This window comes from Bubalus kerabau, chromosome 20 (assembly GCF_029407905.1).
Source record: "Bubalus kerabau isolate K-KA32 ecotype Philippines breed swamp buffalo chromosome 20, PCC_UOA_SB_1v2, whole genome shotgun sequence".
NCBI classification, from domain to species: Eukaryota; Metazoa; Chordata; class Mammalia; order Artiodactyla; family Bovidae; genus Bubalus; species Bubalus kerabau.
This window is the reverse complement of record NC_073643.1, coordinates 46,816,418-46,830,187: the sequence shown is the minus strand read 5'-3', so window position 1 is coordinate 46,830,187 and position 13,770 is coordinate 46,816,418. Positions and strand designations below refer to the sequence as shown.

The window sequence follows — 13,770 nt, the reverse complement described above, 5'->3', positions numbered from 1 at the left end:
ACATAAAGCTTAGTTTATTGTGAGGGGTAATTTTATGTCATCTTAGATAGTATATCTAAAATCCAACACTGAGAAAGCACAGGCCTAATCTTTGGACTTTGGGTTAATGGTTCAAATCCTACTGAAGGCAGATGTATCTTCTGGAACCAGAGGGCTACACAAACAGCAATGGACAAGAATGCAGAAGGCCTGGGATCTGGTCTCCCTTTGGCTATTGACTCCTGGGGGTAGGTCATTTGCCTTTGCTGGGCCCCTTACTTCCCTCATTAGCAAAACAAGGGGCTTGTATGGTCCTAGTTCTAGTTAGAAAAACTCATGATGGCTTAACCTTGCAGGAGTTTTGTTTTTTGTTTTTATTTTTAAACAAGTAATATAAATAAGATGTAGAGGGAAGGTGTAATAGCAGAGAAGAAATTAAAAGTGTCATAAATCTAAATTACCAACTTTCCAAACGGGTATCATAGGAGAGACTATTAAGTGAGTAGGAACAAGATTTTAGAGTTGTACTTTCTTTTTGCAAGATTTCCATCTAAATCATTGCCCATGCCATTGACTGTCATTTCCATAATCTGGAGTGTTAGAACATACAGCTTAGCAATGCTATGGACAAGCCATAAGTCAAACCTAATATTTTTTTTTTAATTAGCCATGCCCAGATCTTCATGCTAGCCAGCAATGTGCTGAAATACCAGCATCTATTAGAAAGAGGTTATTGATGTCAGGGTGGCACACACTGTGATTTGCAAGTGCCCCAAGACTAACCTCTGGCAGCCATATCTTAGGGTAAACCTGCCATAATTACCCTGACCAGGAAGAACCAGTTTAACTGGACTGGCTCTTTTGACACATGTTGAACACAACTGCCCCCTAGGAACAACCAAACCCCAGAATCCCATGTATGTGCATTGTTATGTAAATTTTACTTTTGAAAAAATAATAAGAGTTTGCTCTCAAAACTTTTTTCTCCTTTCAGTCCCTGTGCCTTCAAAGTGTAGGTCCTTTAGTAATGCCTTCATTGTGGTCTACTTTGAAAATTATACTGCACATGCAACGGATTCAAGCAGAGGAGAAGGAACACATACAGATGATCCTAAGTACACACGTTAAAGGTCTCATTTCTCAGGGGCTTTTAAAGCATGGTTTCTAGTTCACAAACTTTCACCTGGGAAAGGAGGACCATCCCATGAAAGCGCTTGGAGAAGCACACTGGGCTCTAGCTGAGGTGCACTGTTATTATTGGCTAAACTGATCATCTGCAGTAATTTTAACAAACATATAAAAATGATGTCTCCATTTTACAGCCCAAACCTCACCTCAAAATAAACCCGGAGGTTAAATTTAAAGGTAAACACAGGACTTTTCTGGTGGTCCAGTGACTAAGACTCTGGAAGTCTTAGTTTGATCCTTGCAGGAAGGATGCAGGAACCCAGGTTTGATCCTTGGTCAAGGAACTTGATCCTACAGGGTGCAATTAAAGATCCTGCATGCCACAGTGAAAATCGAAGATCCTGTATGTGGCAACCAAGACTCGGCACAGCCAAATACATAAACAAACAAACATATATAAAAAAAGCAGACTCTACAAAGCAAAGCCTCCCCTCTCCCTAGAAGCGAAGCATACTCTTCCCTTTAGCACATCTATCTCTAATTCTCACCGGAGATTACAGTGGGATGCATGTTACCTTCCCCTTATCAATTTGTATTTCAGGGACCAAAGACACAAAAAAGAGATAATATTTTAAAAAGAACTCTAATCATCCTAAGTAACTTCCATCAAAGTGAATAAGATTAACATATTTTAGGAAGATTCCTTTTTCCAGCCCCCATTACCCCTCAAGCCCAGTTATCCAGAGCATTCAAGACTCTACTTCCATAATAACAGTGATTTCATGTGACAGATACATTATATTTCATTCAGCAGGATCTTCTGACCCTGAAAAACACCCACTTTGCTGAGGACTGCTGGAGAGGCACTAATGGATTGAAACGTGAAAACTCTGCAGCAAAGAATAGTGAACCCCACTTTGTCTCCAAGGGGTAATTTAGTAGGTAGATTAGGCAACACTTGATTAAGGGTAAACCTCTCTTTTCCATAGAAATATACTCTGTTTGTACAGAGGGGCTATATGAAGTGGAGGATTAGGTCACAAATCCTCAGAAAAAAGCTGAAGATGTTTCTCAGAAGAAATATGCAAGTTACTGCACATTTGGAAAAACAAGTAATACTTTATTGGGAGGAAAGAAGAAAAACTCCACATACAACAGTTTTATTTACATGATTTCACTTAGCTTCTTGGAACAGTGTAACAAACGGTGAGCTCCCATATACATTGCACAGGATGCCTTGTCACCCCTGACAGTCTATGAGTTACTACAAAGAGGAACAACTTCAACTCAAGGCTACTAGAAAGTGATTGTCAAATAAGACTTTCTGAGAATGCCTGCAGGGACCTGCTACAACAAAAGTCATTTTTTGGCTCGTGGGGGATTACAGTGTGAAAGAAAAACAAATGTCAAAATAAATCCCCAAGAAAAGAAAGCACTTCTGTACTAACCCTGAGTCCCCTGGCCAATGTTCTGTGTCCTCCACAGACTTGCAAATACTTGAGTATTTTTCATCATCTGAAACCCTGAACAGAGTCTGGAAATGTTGGACGAAGCTCAGTCCACATTTCAACAACGCGATGGAATTCATCCACAACTTAATGGAACTTCCCCATCTCTACCCATCAAGGTAGAAAATTACAAGACAAAAGAAATAAAGCAACTCATAGTATTAAAAAAATCATATTAAGTTCTAATGAAAATTTGAACAAATGTGGGTTTTCCTTTTAAACCTATCTTAGGATGACTTTTTTCATCCTTCCATATGTTGGACAAGACGGCTGAAATGGAGCTTTCCTAAATCACCCTACACCATGCCTATGGAACAGCCGTGAAAAACTAGGAACTAAATAATCGTATTTTGACAATGATGAATCTCTTAACTCTGCTGGTCAGGTTTCTTCTAATGACAGTACTTAGAAGTGTACCATAACACATGAACATAGATCACAGTCAGAGTAATAATTTTAAACTTAGAGAATTGAACTTAACTCAGTGACTTAGAGAGATGAACATATACATATGAGGCTTAAAAATTGCTGCTTACAACACACACATCCCTCTTTGGGGTGGGGGGAGGGGTGGGGAGGGTGGAATCCTAGCGAAGCTTGGGAACTTCATATGAACTATATGTTTTGCTAAAAGTTACTCATTTTTGAGGTTTATGTTGTTTGCTACACTTCCTCTGTGAGCTGATTCCAATTCTAATTGGAGGAGCAAAGTAAAGGAAGTCTCATTGGAAAAAAGATATGGCTGCACAGAATTGCACAGACAGAAAAATAAAATTGTCTTTCTAGGTTTTTTATTTATTTTTTAGAATTTTACTAAAAGGACAAGAATAAATGGGAACATTCATTTGCTTTTTAAACTGATCACACTTGGGTTTAACCACTGGCAGAGAAGAAACTTTACAGTTCCCTGGGAACCTATAATTTGGAAACGGAAGCATACAAGAACAGACTTTAGTTTTCAGGCAATAAATTGAAGAGAATTCTGCAGACATACAACAGAAAAGGAACATAAAATATTGGCGTGTGTATTTCTTAGAATGTTACTTCATTAACTCAATAAGCTGCATAGGGAAAATGAAGCCAAAATCTACAAAGATGTCCACTGGGATTTCAAATTGGCATATTTACTCAGCAAGAAATAGCCAGAAGTTGTGCGTGGAGGGGTGGGTGGGAAATGCATCCCATTCTGGTAATGACGATTTAGTGGGAATCTCCGGCAAAACACCTTGTTGAAAAATGTCCATGTGGGCTCTAGTGGGACACACAGAAGCCCAAAGCCCCAAGGCCAGACATAAATATTATGCTCCATAATCTGTGTCCTGGGGAACAGTTCTAGAGAATTATACAAGAAAATCACGATCTTTCACATCTTACTTTCACAGACAATTCAACATAAACTTGAAAAATGTTTTAATTTTTCCTCCTTTTTGCCCAAAATGTTTTTTTAATGCTTTATTGGAGACTTTCATTTACTGGTGTGTTCTCTATATCTGTATTACTCATCAGCATAAAATAGTTGCAAAGGATTTGTTGCGTGATACTCCCATTGGTCACTGTCTTCTATATTTAAAAGCTCATTATCAGTCTCTCCGGGAGAAAGCTCTAATAACTGAACCTCACATAGACCAGGTACTCTGCTAGGCTCTTTCATAAACCTCATCTTATTTAACCCACCCATGGAGCCACAGAGTGTAATCCCCATTTACAGATGAAAAAAGTGAGAGCCAGAGAGCTTCTGCCTTACTCAAGGTCCTGTGCTAAAAATAGTAAGGGCCACTATTTTAATACTGGACAGTTCAACTCCATGGCTCTTTATCTCTCCCTTCCTGCCCTCTTTGCCAATTCTCAAAAAAAAAAAAATTTTTTTTTTTTTTTTTTAGAACTTTAATTAAGAATTCTCTCTATTCCTATATATTGTGGGTATCTCCTCTGAGGAACAGTAATTCAAGCCACTCAAGGTATTTTCCAATAACAACAACAAGGAAAAAAAAAACCATAAATACACTAAACTGCCATCTCTCTTCAATGGGTCAGGCTGAGCTAGATAGTGTACATTCTTAATCTCTACTTATACCACATGAAACCAGTGGGATCAGAGCATGAGGCTGTGCAGCAGAGGCTGAAAACCAACACTCAATTCACCAGCACATGTGCTTCACTGGACCCACAGAGTGCTTTAAAAAATTGAACCGATTTTCTAAAATTCATGGATTTCACATAAGACTTTACATTTTTATGGCAATCAGAAGGTCCCTCAACCCTAACCCACTCTAATGGCAATATCTATTTAGCCAAAGTTTCGTGGTCCCAACTCCTTTCAATGAGGCAAGAGTTCTGGAGTTCCCTACAGTCTCCGCCACTCTCAATTTCATGCATAGACTAAAGCTATTGCAGCTGCAATTTTTCATTATATTTATGTTATTGTTTTTCTTATAATAGAGAAATATTTTTCCAAACATTATCTCTTTTTAACAGACTGAATGACTGGTCTCAATTCTTCACCCTTCCTTATATCTATTTCTTTACAATGTTCTCTTCTTGGACAGAGGGTAGATCACCAAACCTTGACTATTAGCTTAACCATGTGCCTTGAAGTGGGGTGAAAAATCAGTGATAGTTTAAGACTAGGCCTTATGAGACAAAGCACCTTTTGGCTTTCTGTCTTGTGTCTCTGCTACTGTCATAGAAAGTTTACCTTGGTTACTGATGCCCCTTCAGCCTGAGCATCAGAACAAACTCATGTGGAAGAGAGCTGTCCAGCCACCCACAGACCTGAGTGAGCAATAGACGTACCCACCCTAGTTCACTCTGGAGCAGCTGAGCTACTTTGTCTACCTAAAAATCTGTGAGAATAACTATTGGTGCTTTAAAGTCATTGAGTTTGGGGGTGATTTGCTACACAGCATTATTGTAGCACTTGCTAACTGATACATCTCTACCAAAAAAAAAAAAAAAAGCTGAAAGAACCAGACATCATAAATTTTCTTACATGCAAACCTGTTTCTTATTTACATTAATAGTCTAGACCCTGAAGGCACTTGAGCCTGCAATTCCTGCCATAAAACTATAAACTTAGGAACTAAAGAAGGGTGAGTTTGTAAAATCTTTCTTAATATGACTGCATTTCTAGGTTTAACTGAAATGGTCCAGTTTTTGCTTCTCTACTAGTTTGGATAATAAATAACATGGTCCCTTTATCTACATTAAAATTTGTCTCCGATTTTCATACCAACTGGATGAATCTCTTCGATCTCTCTTTGGAGTCTGATCCAACAGCTATTACTGTTGCAGGCAGCACTTTTATCTAAGATTTTCCTGGATATAATACCTATTTGGTTCATCAAAATCATGAAGTAAGGGTGTTGAAACATTACAAAATGCTGGTGTAGAATAAGTCAAGTTTCAGTTCAGTTCAGTCGCTCAGTCGTGTCTGACTCTTTGCAACCCCATGAATTGCAGCACGCCAGGCCTCCCTGTCCATCACCAACTCCCAGAGTTCACTCAGACTCACGTCCATCGAGTCGGTGATGCCATCCAGCCATCTCATCCTCTGACGTCCCCTTCTCCTCCTGCCCGCAATCCCTCCCAGCATCAGAGTCTTTTCCAATGAGTCAGCTCTTCGCATGAGGTGGCCAAAGTACTGGAGTTGCAGCTTTAGCATCATTCCTTCCAAAGAACACCCAGGGCTGATCTCCTTCAGAATGGACTGGTTGGATCTCCTTGCAGTCCAAGGGACTCTCAAGAGTCTTCTCCAACACCACAGTTCAAAAGCATCAATTCTTCGGCCCTCAGCTTTCTTCACAGTCCAACACTCACATCCATACATGACCACTGGAAAAACCATAGCCTTGACTAGACGGACCTTTGTTGGCAAAGTAATGTCTCTGCTTTTCAATATGCTGTCTAGGTTGGTCATAACTTTCCTTCCAAGGAGTAAGCGTCTTTTAATTTCATGGCTGCAGTCACCATCTGCAGTGATTTTGGAGCCCCCAAAAATAAAGTCTGACACTGTTTCCACTGTTTCCCCATCTATTTGCCATGAAGTGATGGGACCGGATGCCATGATCTTCGTTTTCTGGATGTTGAGCTTTAAGCCAACTTTTTCACTCTCCATTTTCACTTTCATCAAGAGGCTTTTTAGTTCCTCCTCACTTTCTGTCATAAGGGTGGTGTCATCTGCCTATCTGAGGTTATTGATATTTCTCCCAGAAATCTTGATTTCAGCTTGTGCTTCTTCCAGCCCAGTGTTTCTCATGATGTACTCTGCATAGGAGTTAAATAAGCAAGGTGACAATATACAGCCTTGATGTACTCCTTTTCTGATTTGGAACCAGTCTGTTGTTCCATGTCCAGTTCTTTTTTTTTTTCTGTCCTATTGCCATTTATTCTTCCAAATAACACCCTAAAAATTCTGGCGCTTATGGGCAAAATAGATACAGAGGCAGATCACAGAAAACACCCACAACTTGATAACCATTAACAAAAGTAGTAACAACAGAAAAGTAACAGAAAAACACTAGTATCATTTTTAAAATGTTACATCTTCAGAAAAGATATGTGTAGTATACAATCAGTTCAGTTCAGTCCCTCAGTGGTGTCCAACTCTTTGTGACCCCATGAACCGCAGCATGCCAGGCCTCCCAGTCCATCACCAACTCCCAGAGTCCACCCAAACCCATGTCCATTGAGTTGGTGATGCCATCCAACCATCTCATCCTCTGTTGTCCCCTTCTCCTCCTGCCCTCAATCTTCCCCAGCATCAGGGTCTTTTCCAATGAGTCAGCTCTTCACATGAGGTGGCCAAAGTATTGGAGTTTCAGCCTCAACATCAGTCCTTCCAATGAATACCCACCATGTCCAGTTCTAATTGTTGCTTCTTGACCTGCATACAGGTTTCTCAAGAGGCAGGTCAAGTGGTCTGATATTCCCATCTCTTTCAGAATTTTCCACAGTTTATTATGATCCACACAGTCAAAGGCTTTGGCATAGTCAATAAAGCAGAAATAGATGTTTTTCTGGAACTCTCTTGCTTTTTCCATGATCCAGCAGATGTTGGCAATTTGATCTCTGGTTCTTCTGCCTTTCCTAAAACCAGCTTGAACATCTGGAAGTTCACGGTTCACATATTGCTGAAGCCTGGTTTGGAGAATTTTGAGCATGACTTTACTAGCGTGTGAGATGAGTGCAATCGTGTGGTAGTTTGAGCATTCTTTGGCATTGCCTTTCTTTGGATTGGAATGAAAACTGACCTTTTCCAGTCCTGTGGCCACTGCTGAGTTTTCCAAATTTGCTGGCATATTGAGTGTAGCACTTTCACAGCATCATCTTTCAGGAGTTGAAATAGCTCAGCTGGAATTCCATCACCTCCATTAGCTTTGTTCATAGTGATGCTTTCTAAGGCCCACTTGACTTCACATTCCAGGATGTCTGGCTCTAGGTCAGTGATCACACCATCATGATTATCTGGGTCGTGAAGATCTTTTTTGTACAGTTCTTCTGTGTATTCTTGCTACCTCTTCTTAATATCTTCTGCTTCTGTTAGGTCCATACCATTTCTGTCCTTTATTGAGCCCATCTTTGCATGAAATGTTCCCTTGGTATCTCTAATTTTCTTGAAGAGATATCTAGTCTTTCCCATTCTGCTGTTTTCCTCTATTTCTTTGCTTTGATCACTGAGGAAGGCTTTCTTTTCTCTCCTTGTTATTCTCTGGAACTCTGCATTCAGATGCTTATATCTTTCCTTTTCTCCTTTGCTTTTCACTTCTCTTCTTTTCACAGCCATTTGTAAGGCCTCCCCAGACAGCCATTTTGCTTTTTTGCATTTCTTTTCCATGGGGATGGTCTTGATCCCTGTCTCCTGTACAATGTCACAAACCTCCAACCATAGTTCATCAGGCACTCTGTCTATCAGATCTAGTCCCTTAAATCTATTTCTCACTTCCACCGTATAATCATAAGGAATTTGATTTAGGTCATACCTGAATGGTCAGTCTAGTGGTTTTCCCTACTTTCTTCAATTTAAGTTTGAATTTGGCAATAAGGAGTTCATGATCTGAGCCACAGTCAAATTTAGTAGGTGCCAAACTTAATGTCTACCAACCAATCAACCAACCAGCCCTTCGAAACCAGATCTCAACTGACTGAAACTTAAAGGGATTAGCAGGCTAACTTATAAACAGGAAGTACCTAAAACAACAGTAAAACTAAAAAATCAAGTGCCCCCAGAAAGAAAAGTTCTGTCTTCAGAAGGCAGTAATTACTGCATCTGAGTACATCTGCTTCACAATCCAGGAAAGTGGGAGTTTCACTCTCTATTAACCTTAACCAGAGACATTTTCATCAAAATTAATCGTGATTACTTTTTATTGCATTTCAAATGTTCTCCTTTATTTGGGGTGGTCAGGAATGCAACTAAGCAATTCCAGACCATGCTATCTTTTATGAATATGCCTATGAGGTAGTTATCAAGGCCCTTATGAAAATATTGCTATACAAAAGTTCATGGGCCAAAACAAGACATTAATTTCCATAACTAGACATGTCCTTAGAAAAGAAAAAAATTACTATATATAGAAAAAAGCAGAGACTTTGATGCTCAACACATATCAGCAGAACTGCACAAATACCCACACATATAATACATATTCTAAAATATGCTTCTAATGCTTCATAACCTCTTATGGAAAAACTTGAATGAACTTTCTGACGAACCCAATATAAAAACAGTCAATCACTAACACTTATTTTGAGCACAACTTGTGCCAAGCACAGTTCTAAATCCTTTACATGCACTGACTCTTTAGTCCTCACTGTAACTCTGGAGTAGGTGCAATGATCATACCCATTTTACAGATGAAAAAACTGAGGCTCAGGGAAATAACCTGCTAAGAACATTCAGCTGGTAAATTTGGAAGCTTGAAACCTAGGCATTCTAGCTCCAGAGTCAGTTAAGGAAGATAATAACAACACTTAATCTCTGTGTCACCATGACCAACTGGTTTGTTATGTTTTGTGCTATGCAGCCTCTGTACATTCTCTGATAGCTCTCCTGCTTGGTGAGCCTGCCCTACTGCTCCATCCCTTCCATGTCAAACTTAGCTCCAATCCCACTGTTCCATGAAGTATCTCTGCCACTCCACAGGTTGTTTTTTGTTTTTTGTTTTTTTTTGCCTTCCTTTCTTAATTAGAACTCTCACTACTTGAAGACAGTCAGATCTGGATTTGTGTCCCAACTCTGCCACTTACTAGCTGAATAATTTGGGGCCTCCTCCTCCTTCTCATATATCAAATGGGATAATAGTTAATCTACCCCATACTATGGCTATAATGGATCTCTGTGATTTTATCTGCCCAGCATCCCTTCTGAGCAGAACCCTCTTTTGTGTGAGGGATATCTTGTCCTCAGTCTCAGACCATGTGACTTGGGTGAGGTTAACCCTTTTTCTCTAGACTCCAGGTAACCATATAAGTTGATCATGGCCTGGCCAATTTATTCATTCTATCTGCCTTCAGATTCCTGCCACAACTCCTCAGAAAGAACTTTTCTCCTCCCCCTGGGGTGACTGCACTTGTACAATGTAGACTGAATGCTGGTAGCCGTAGTTGGCATCACTGTGGAACAGCCTTCCTGAGAATCAAGGCAACCAAGAGCAGAGCACGCCTGTGAGTAGAACGAAGACAGATTCCTGATGCTATTGTGTGAATACCTTCATGTTATAAGATCTGGGGTCTATTCCTGGAATTTTCAGTTTCCTGAGCCAACAGAGTCCCTTTTTTCTTCTTAGTTCAACTTGTTGTGTTCCTATGACTTGGAAATAAGAGTCCCAACAAACCCAGCTGACAGAACCAAAGACAGCACAGTACACAGCATACTGAAAAGTTAATAAATGGGATCCACTACTGCTATTGTTCCTCTCCATTTGTTTCTTGAAGGCAGGAAGACTTGAAGTCAGTTCCATGTCTACCACTTACTAGGATGCTACTTCATACCTTTTCTGAGACTCTAGTATTACCATATATAAAATCACCAACATTACTCTAAGGCATGAATAAGAATACACGTCTGACAAGGCAATATAGTTCTGCAACTTTTAGTTATGATCTCAATTTGTAGGTTCTAATATAATATCTCATATGATTCATGGGAGATTGATTTCTCAAAAAACCCCAAGACTGATTTCTCAAAAACACTGAGGAAGCCATGGATTGAAATAAACTACTAGTCCATCCAAAGATGATCCCAGGAGGGAACAAAGGACTTGATGCTACTATCATGATACCCAAATCAGGCATCAATGTAAAGGGGTTTGATTGACATCATCAGGGCACCTCCAGAATACAGAGAAAAAAGAAACTAATATTGACTATGTAACCACCTTGTGACATGTTCTATGCAAGACATTTCCTTGTATTTCCTACTCTGGAATAATTACTTATTTCTCTTTCAGTCAATTAAAAAAGAGAATTATGAGTACATACTGAAATTATCTAACTTCTTCAATCTCCAAGGAGGAAACCTAATATATAACTAGAGAAAGACACTAATTAATAAGCAGAATTTAACATGAACTCCGGCCAACTCGAACTTGAACTGCTCTGTTTAAAGGCACACTGGAATAAATAAAGGAACTTCAAAGCAAATACCCTGTTTTAGCTTGAATGTTTTATTGAGCACATGGGGAGAGCTCTTTCGCCAAAAATAGGGATGGCTAATGAGGAAAAATTGGTGTTTTCAGTCGGCCAGTTGGTTTCTGAGATAGGGCCATCCATTCAGAGATAACTATATTCCACAGAAAAGACAGAATAATGATCAGAGCCTTGGAGTTTTGAACAAAACAAAACCAGTTCTGTAAAATGTCTGAAATCAGTTTGATGCATCCTCTTCCAAATACCTTCTGTGATAACACCCATACATTTCACTCCTGACACCAAAACAAGTTCAATATAATTCTAAAAGGAAGACGTTTCTGTTTCAAGCTTCTTGCCAACTCTATAACCGCAGCCCTTACCTTTTAAGGTGAGGCACAGGAACCAAGAGACTGTGTGCAGATTGAGCAAGTTCCACCATAACCTGCCTTTCTTGGGCACTATTTTGCTCCGTACTCAGAAAGACCTACTGGGTTCCCTGGGCGTACATGGTTAGTGCAGGACTTAGAGCAAAGGTACGTCCACCATTTCCATGCATGCTTTCCTACAGCAAGGAGTATATTTTGGAGGGAATTGATCTCCAATTATTTAAGGGTTAAGAGGAGAAGGCTAGACTCACCTGCAAATGCTGAGAGTTGTCAGCCATGCTATCCTCTCGCCTGCGGACTTCTTCCAGTAACTGGGCATTCTTCTTTTTCTCCAACTGTTGATTGTGCTTCAGGTTGGCCACCTTCTTGTTCTGATCCTTCATATGCCTGAGAAAAGTCAGCACAGCTTGGTTAAATTCAGCCATTGGAAGATAATGTGTTATCGTAATAGAAGTGCCCAGTATAGAATATTTTGATATGTGTTCAGGAAAATTTAGGACTTCAAAACATTCCATTCATTCAACCACAAATATGTCTGGAGCACCCACTTAACACCAGGTGCCAGAATGGCAGTGAGGCTGCTGTGGTGAACGGGACAGGTATAGTCTTCACCCTCCTCATGGAGCTAGAAGTCCTGGGAGGAGACAGACAAGGACCAAGAACACACAACTTGGGTTTCCATATGTTGAAGGAAATAAATAGCGTGCTGTGAGAGATGATGATGTGATTATATGTGGACAAGCAGTACGGTGGGGGAATGACTTCAGTCACTGTGTTCAGGGAAACCTCCTAAGGAAACAAGACTATGGGTGAGACTCAAAGGATCCCACCCAGGAGACACTAGTGGAGGAGCCCCTTAGGTAGAAAGAACAGCAGGTGTTATTCCCAAGGCAGGAAAGAACCCAGTTACTTCTATCAACTGGAAGGGTACAGTGAAGCTAGTCCAGGCAAGGTGGGGGGACAGGGAGTAGGAAGGTACAGCGTTGGGGAAGAAGTGAGATAGGAAATGGAACTGCAAAGGTAGGTGGGACTCAGGCCACACAGAGGGCCCTGTGGTCTGTGATGGGGGCATTTACCTTCTTCTAAGTGGTTGCTGTTCTAATTACTATTATTCTTTTGGATCATGTTCCTATTTTGAAATCATAATCTATTACTTTGATTTTAAAATAATAATTACAAGGCTCCAATCAAATACACTGTCATCACGTAGCTCAAGCAGAGTAACACTTTGGCTAATCACCATGTTAAATAAAGCCTGAGTGGTTGGAATAAAAGTTCTTAATGAATCTATAGGATTTCAAAGTGAAAAATCATAAAGCGATCAAGTGAATAAAAGACTAAGGATAGAAGACAGTTTTCTTAAAAAAAAAAGGTGTGTATGTTGGAGGGAGTTACAGACTTCATGTGGACTATTTCACCAGCAGTGTTTAGCAAAACATTCCACAGATTTAGGCAACCATGTCGACAGCAGCTCCCATAAATCTAATCCAACACATGAGGAGACAGGAGGGCAGTACAGAGCGCTCAGGAGCAGTGATTCCAGAAGAGGAGAGCCCTGGAGCAGAGTCACCTGGGGGTCCCCAGTAATCCTTCTGTGACCTCTCCCCAGCACTGCTGAGTCAGCCACTGTTACTGAGCCCTGACTCCCAACAGAAGGGTATTGAGAACCACTGCTCTTGCAAACTTATGGATGAGATGAGAATTAGATGATAAACAGCAAACATGTCCAGATGAAACAATAACCAGGTGGTAGCCCACTCAACAAGAAACCCTTATTTCTAGTCCTTATGAAATTATATACTCCCCTACACCCTCCAATGCCAAGAAAATGAAGTTCAAGAGAATTGTTTATTAAGCTGAGAAATCTATGAGAAATCTTGCTAGTAAAAATATTCTGAACACTTTGGCTCTTTACAAATATTTACAGAACCAACTGAAGCAGTGATTTAAATACTCCTGGTGGCACATATTAAGGGGATAAAAGGTGAGGTGGAATAACCATCCTGTTACTCATTATTTGGACTGGATAATCACTGATATTTCTCATTTTTAGTGAATATAGTATTACATACCTATGAAGCTATGAACTAAGTGTACACACTAATCTACTTTTAGAAGACTGTCTTTTGGTTACTATGTAG

General features: G+C 40.0%; 1 protein-coding gene across 7 annotated transcripts in view; it reads right to left on the bottom strand.

Annotated features, from left to right (window-relative positions):
• The window catches only part of ERC2 (ELKS/RAB6-interacting/CAST family member 2), a 997,915-nt gene that overhangs the window by 442,627 nt on the left and 541,518 nt on the right, over nt 1-13,770 (bottom strand). For 5 of the 7 annotated variants that reach the window (XM_055558162.1, XM_055558161.1, XM_055558164.1 and 2 more), the window contains one exon: nt 11,881-12,016. In XM_055558162.1, coding sequence (XP_055414137.1) covers nt 11,881-12,016 — 136 coding nt within the window. Of the gene's footprint in view, nt 1-3,415; nt 3,531-11,266; nt 11,395-11,880; nt 12,017-13,770 lie in introns of those variants that run through there. The other 2 variants (XM_055558167.1, XM_055558165.1) reach the window with 2 other exon arrangements.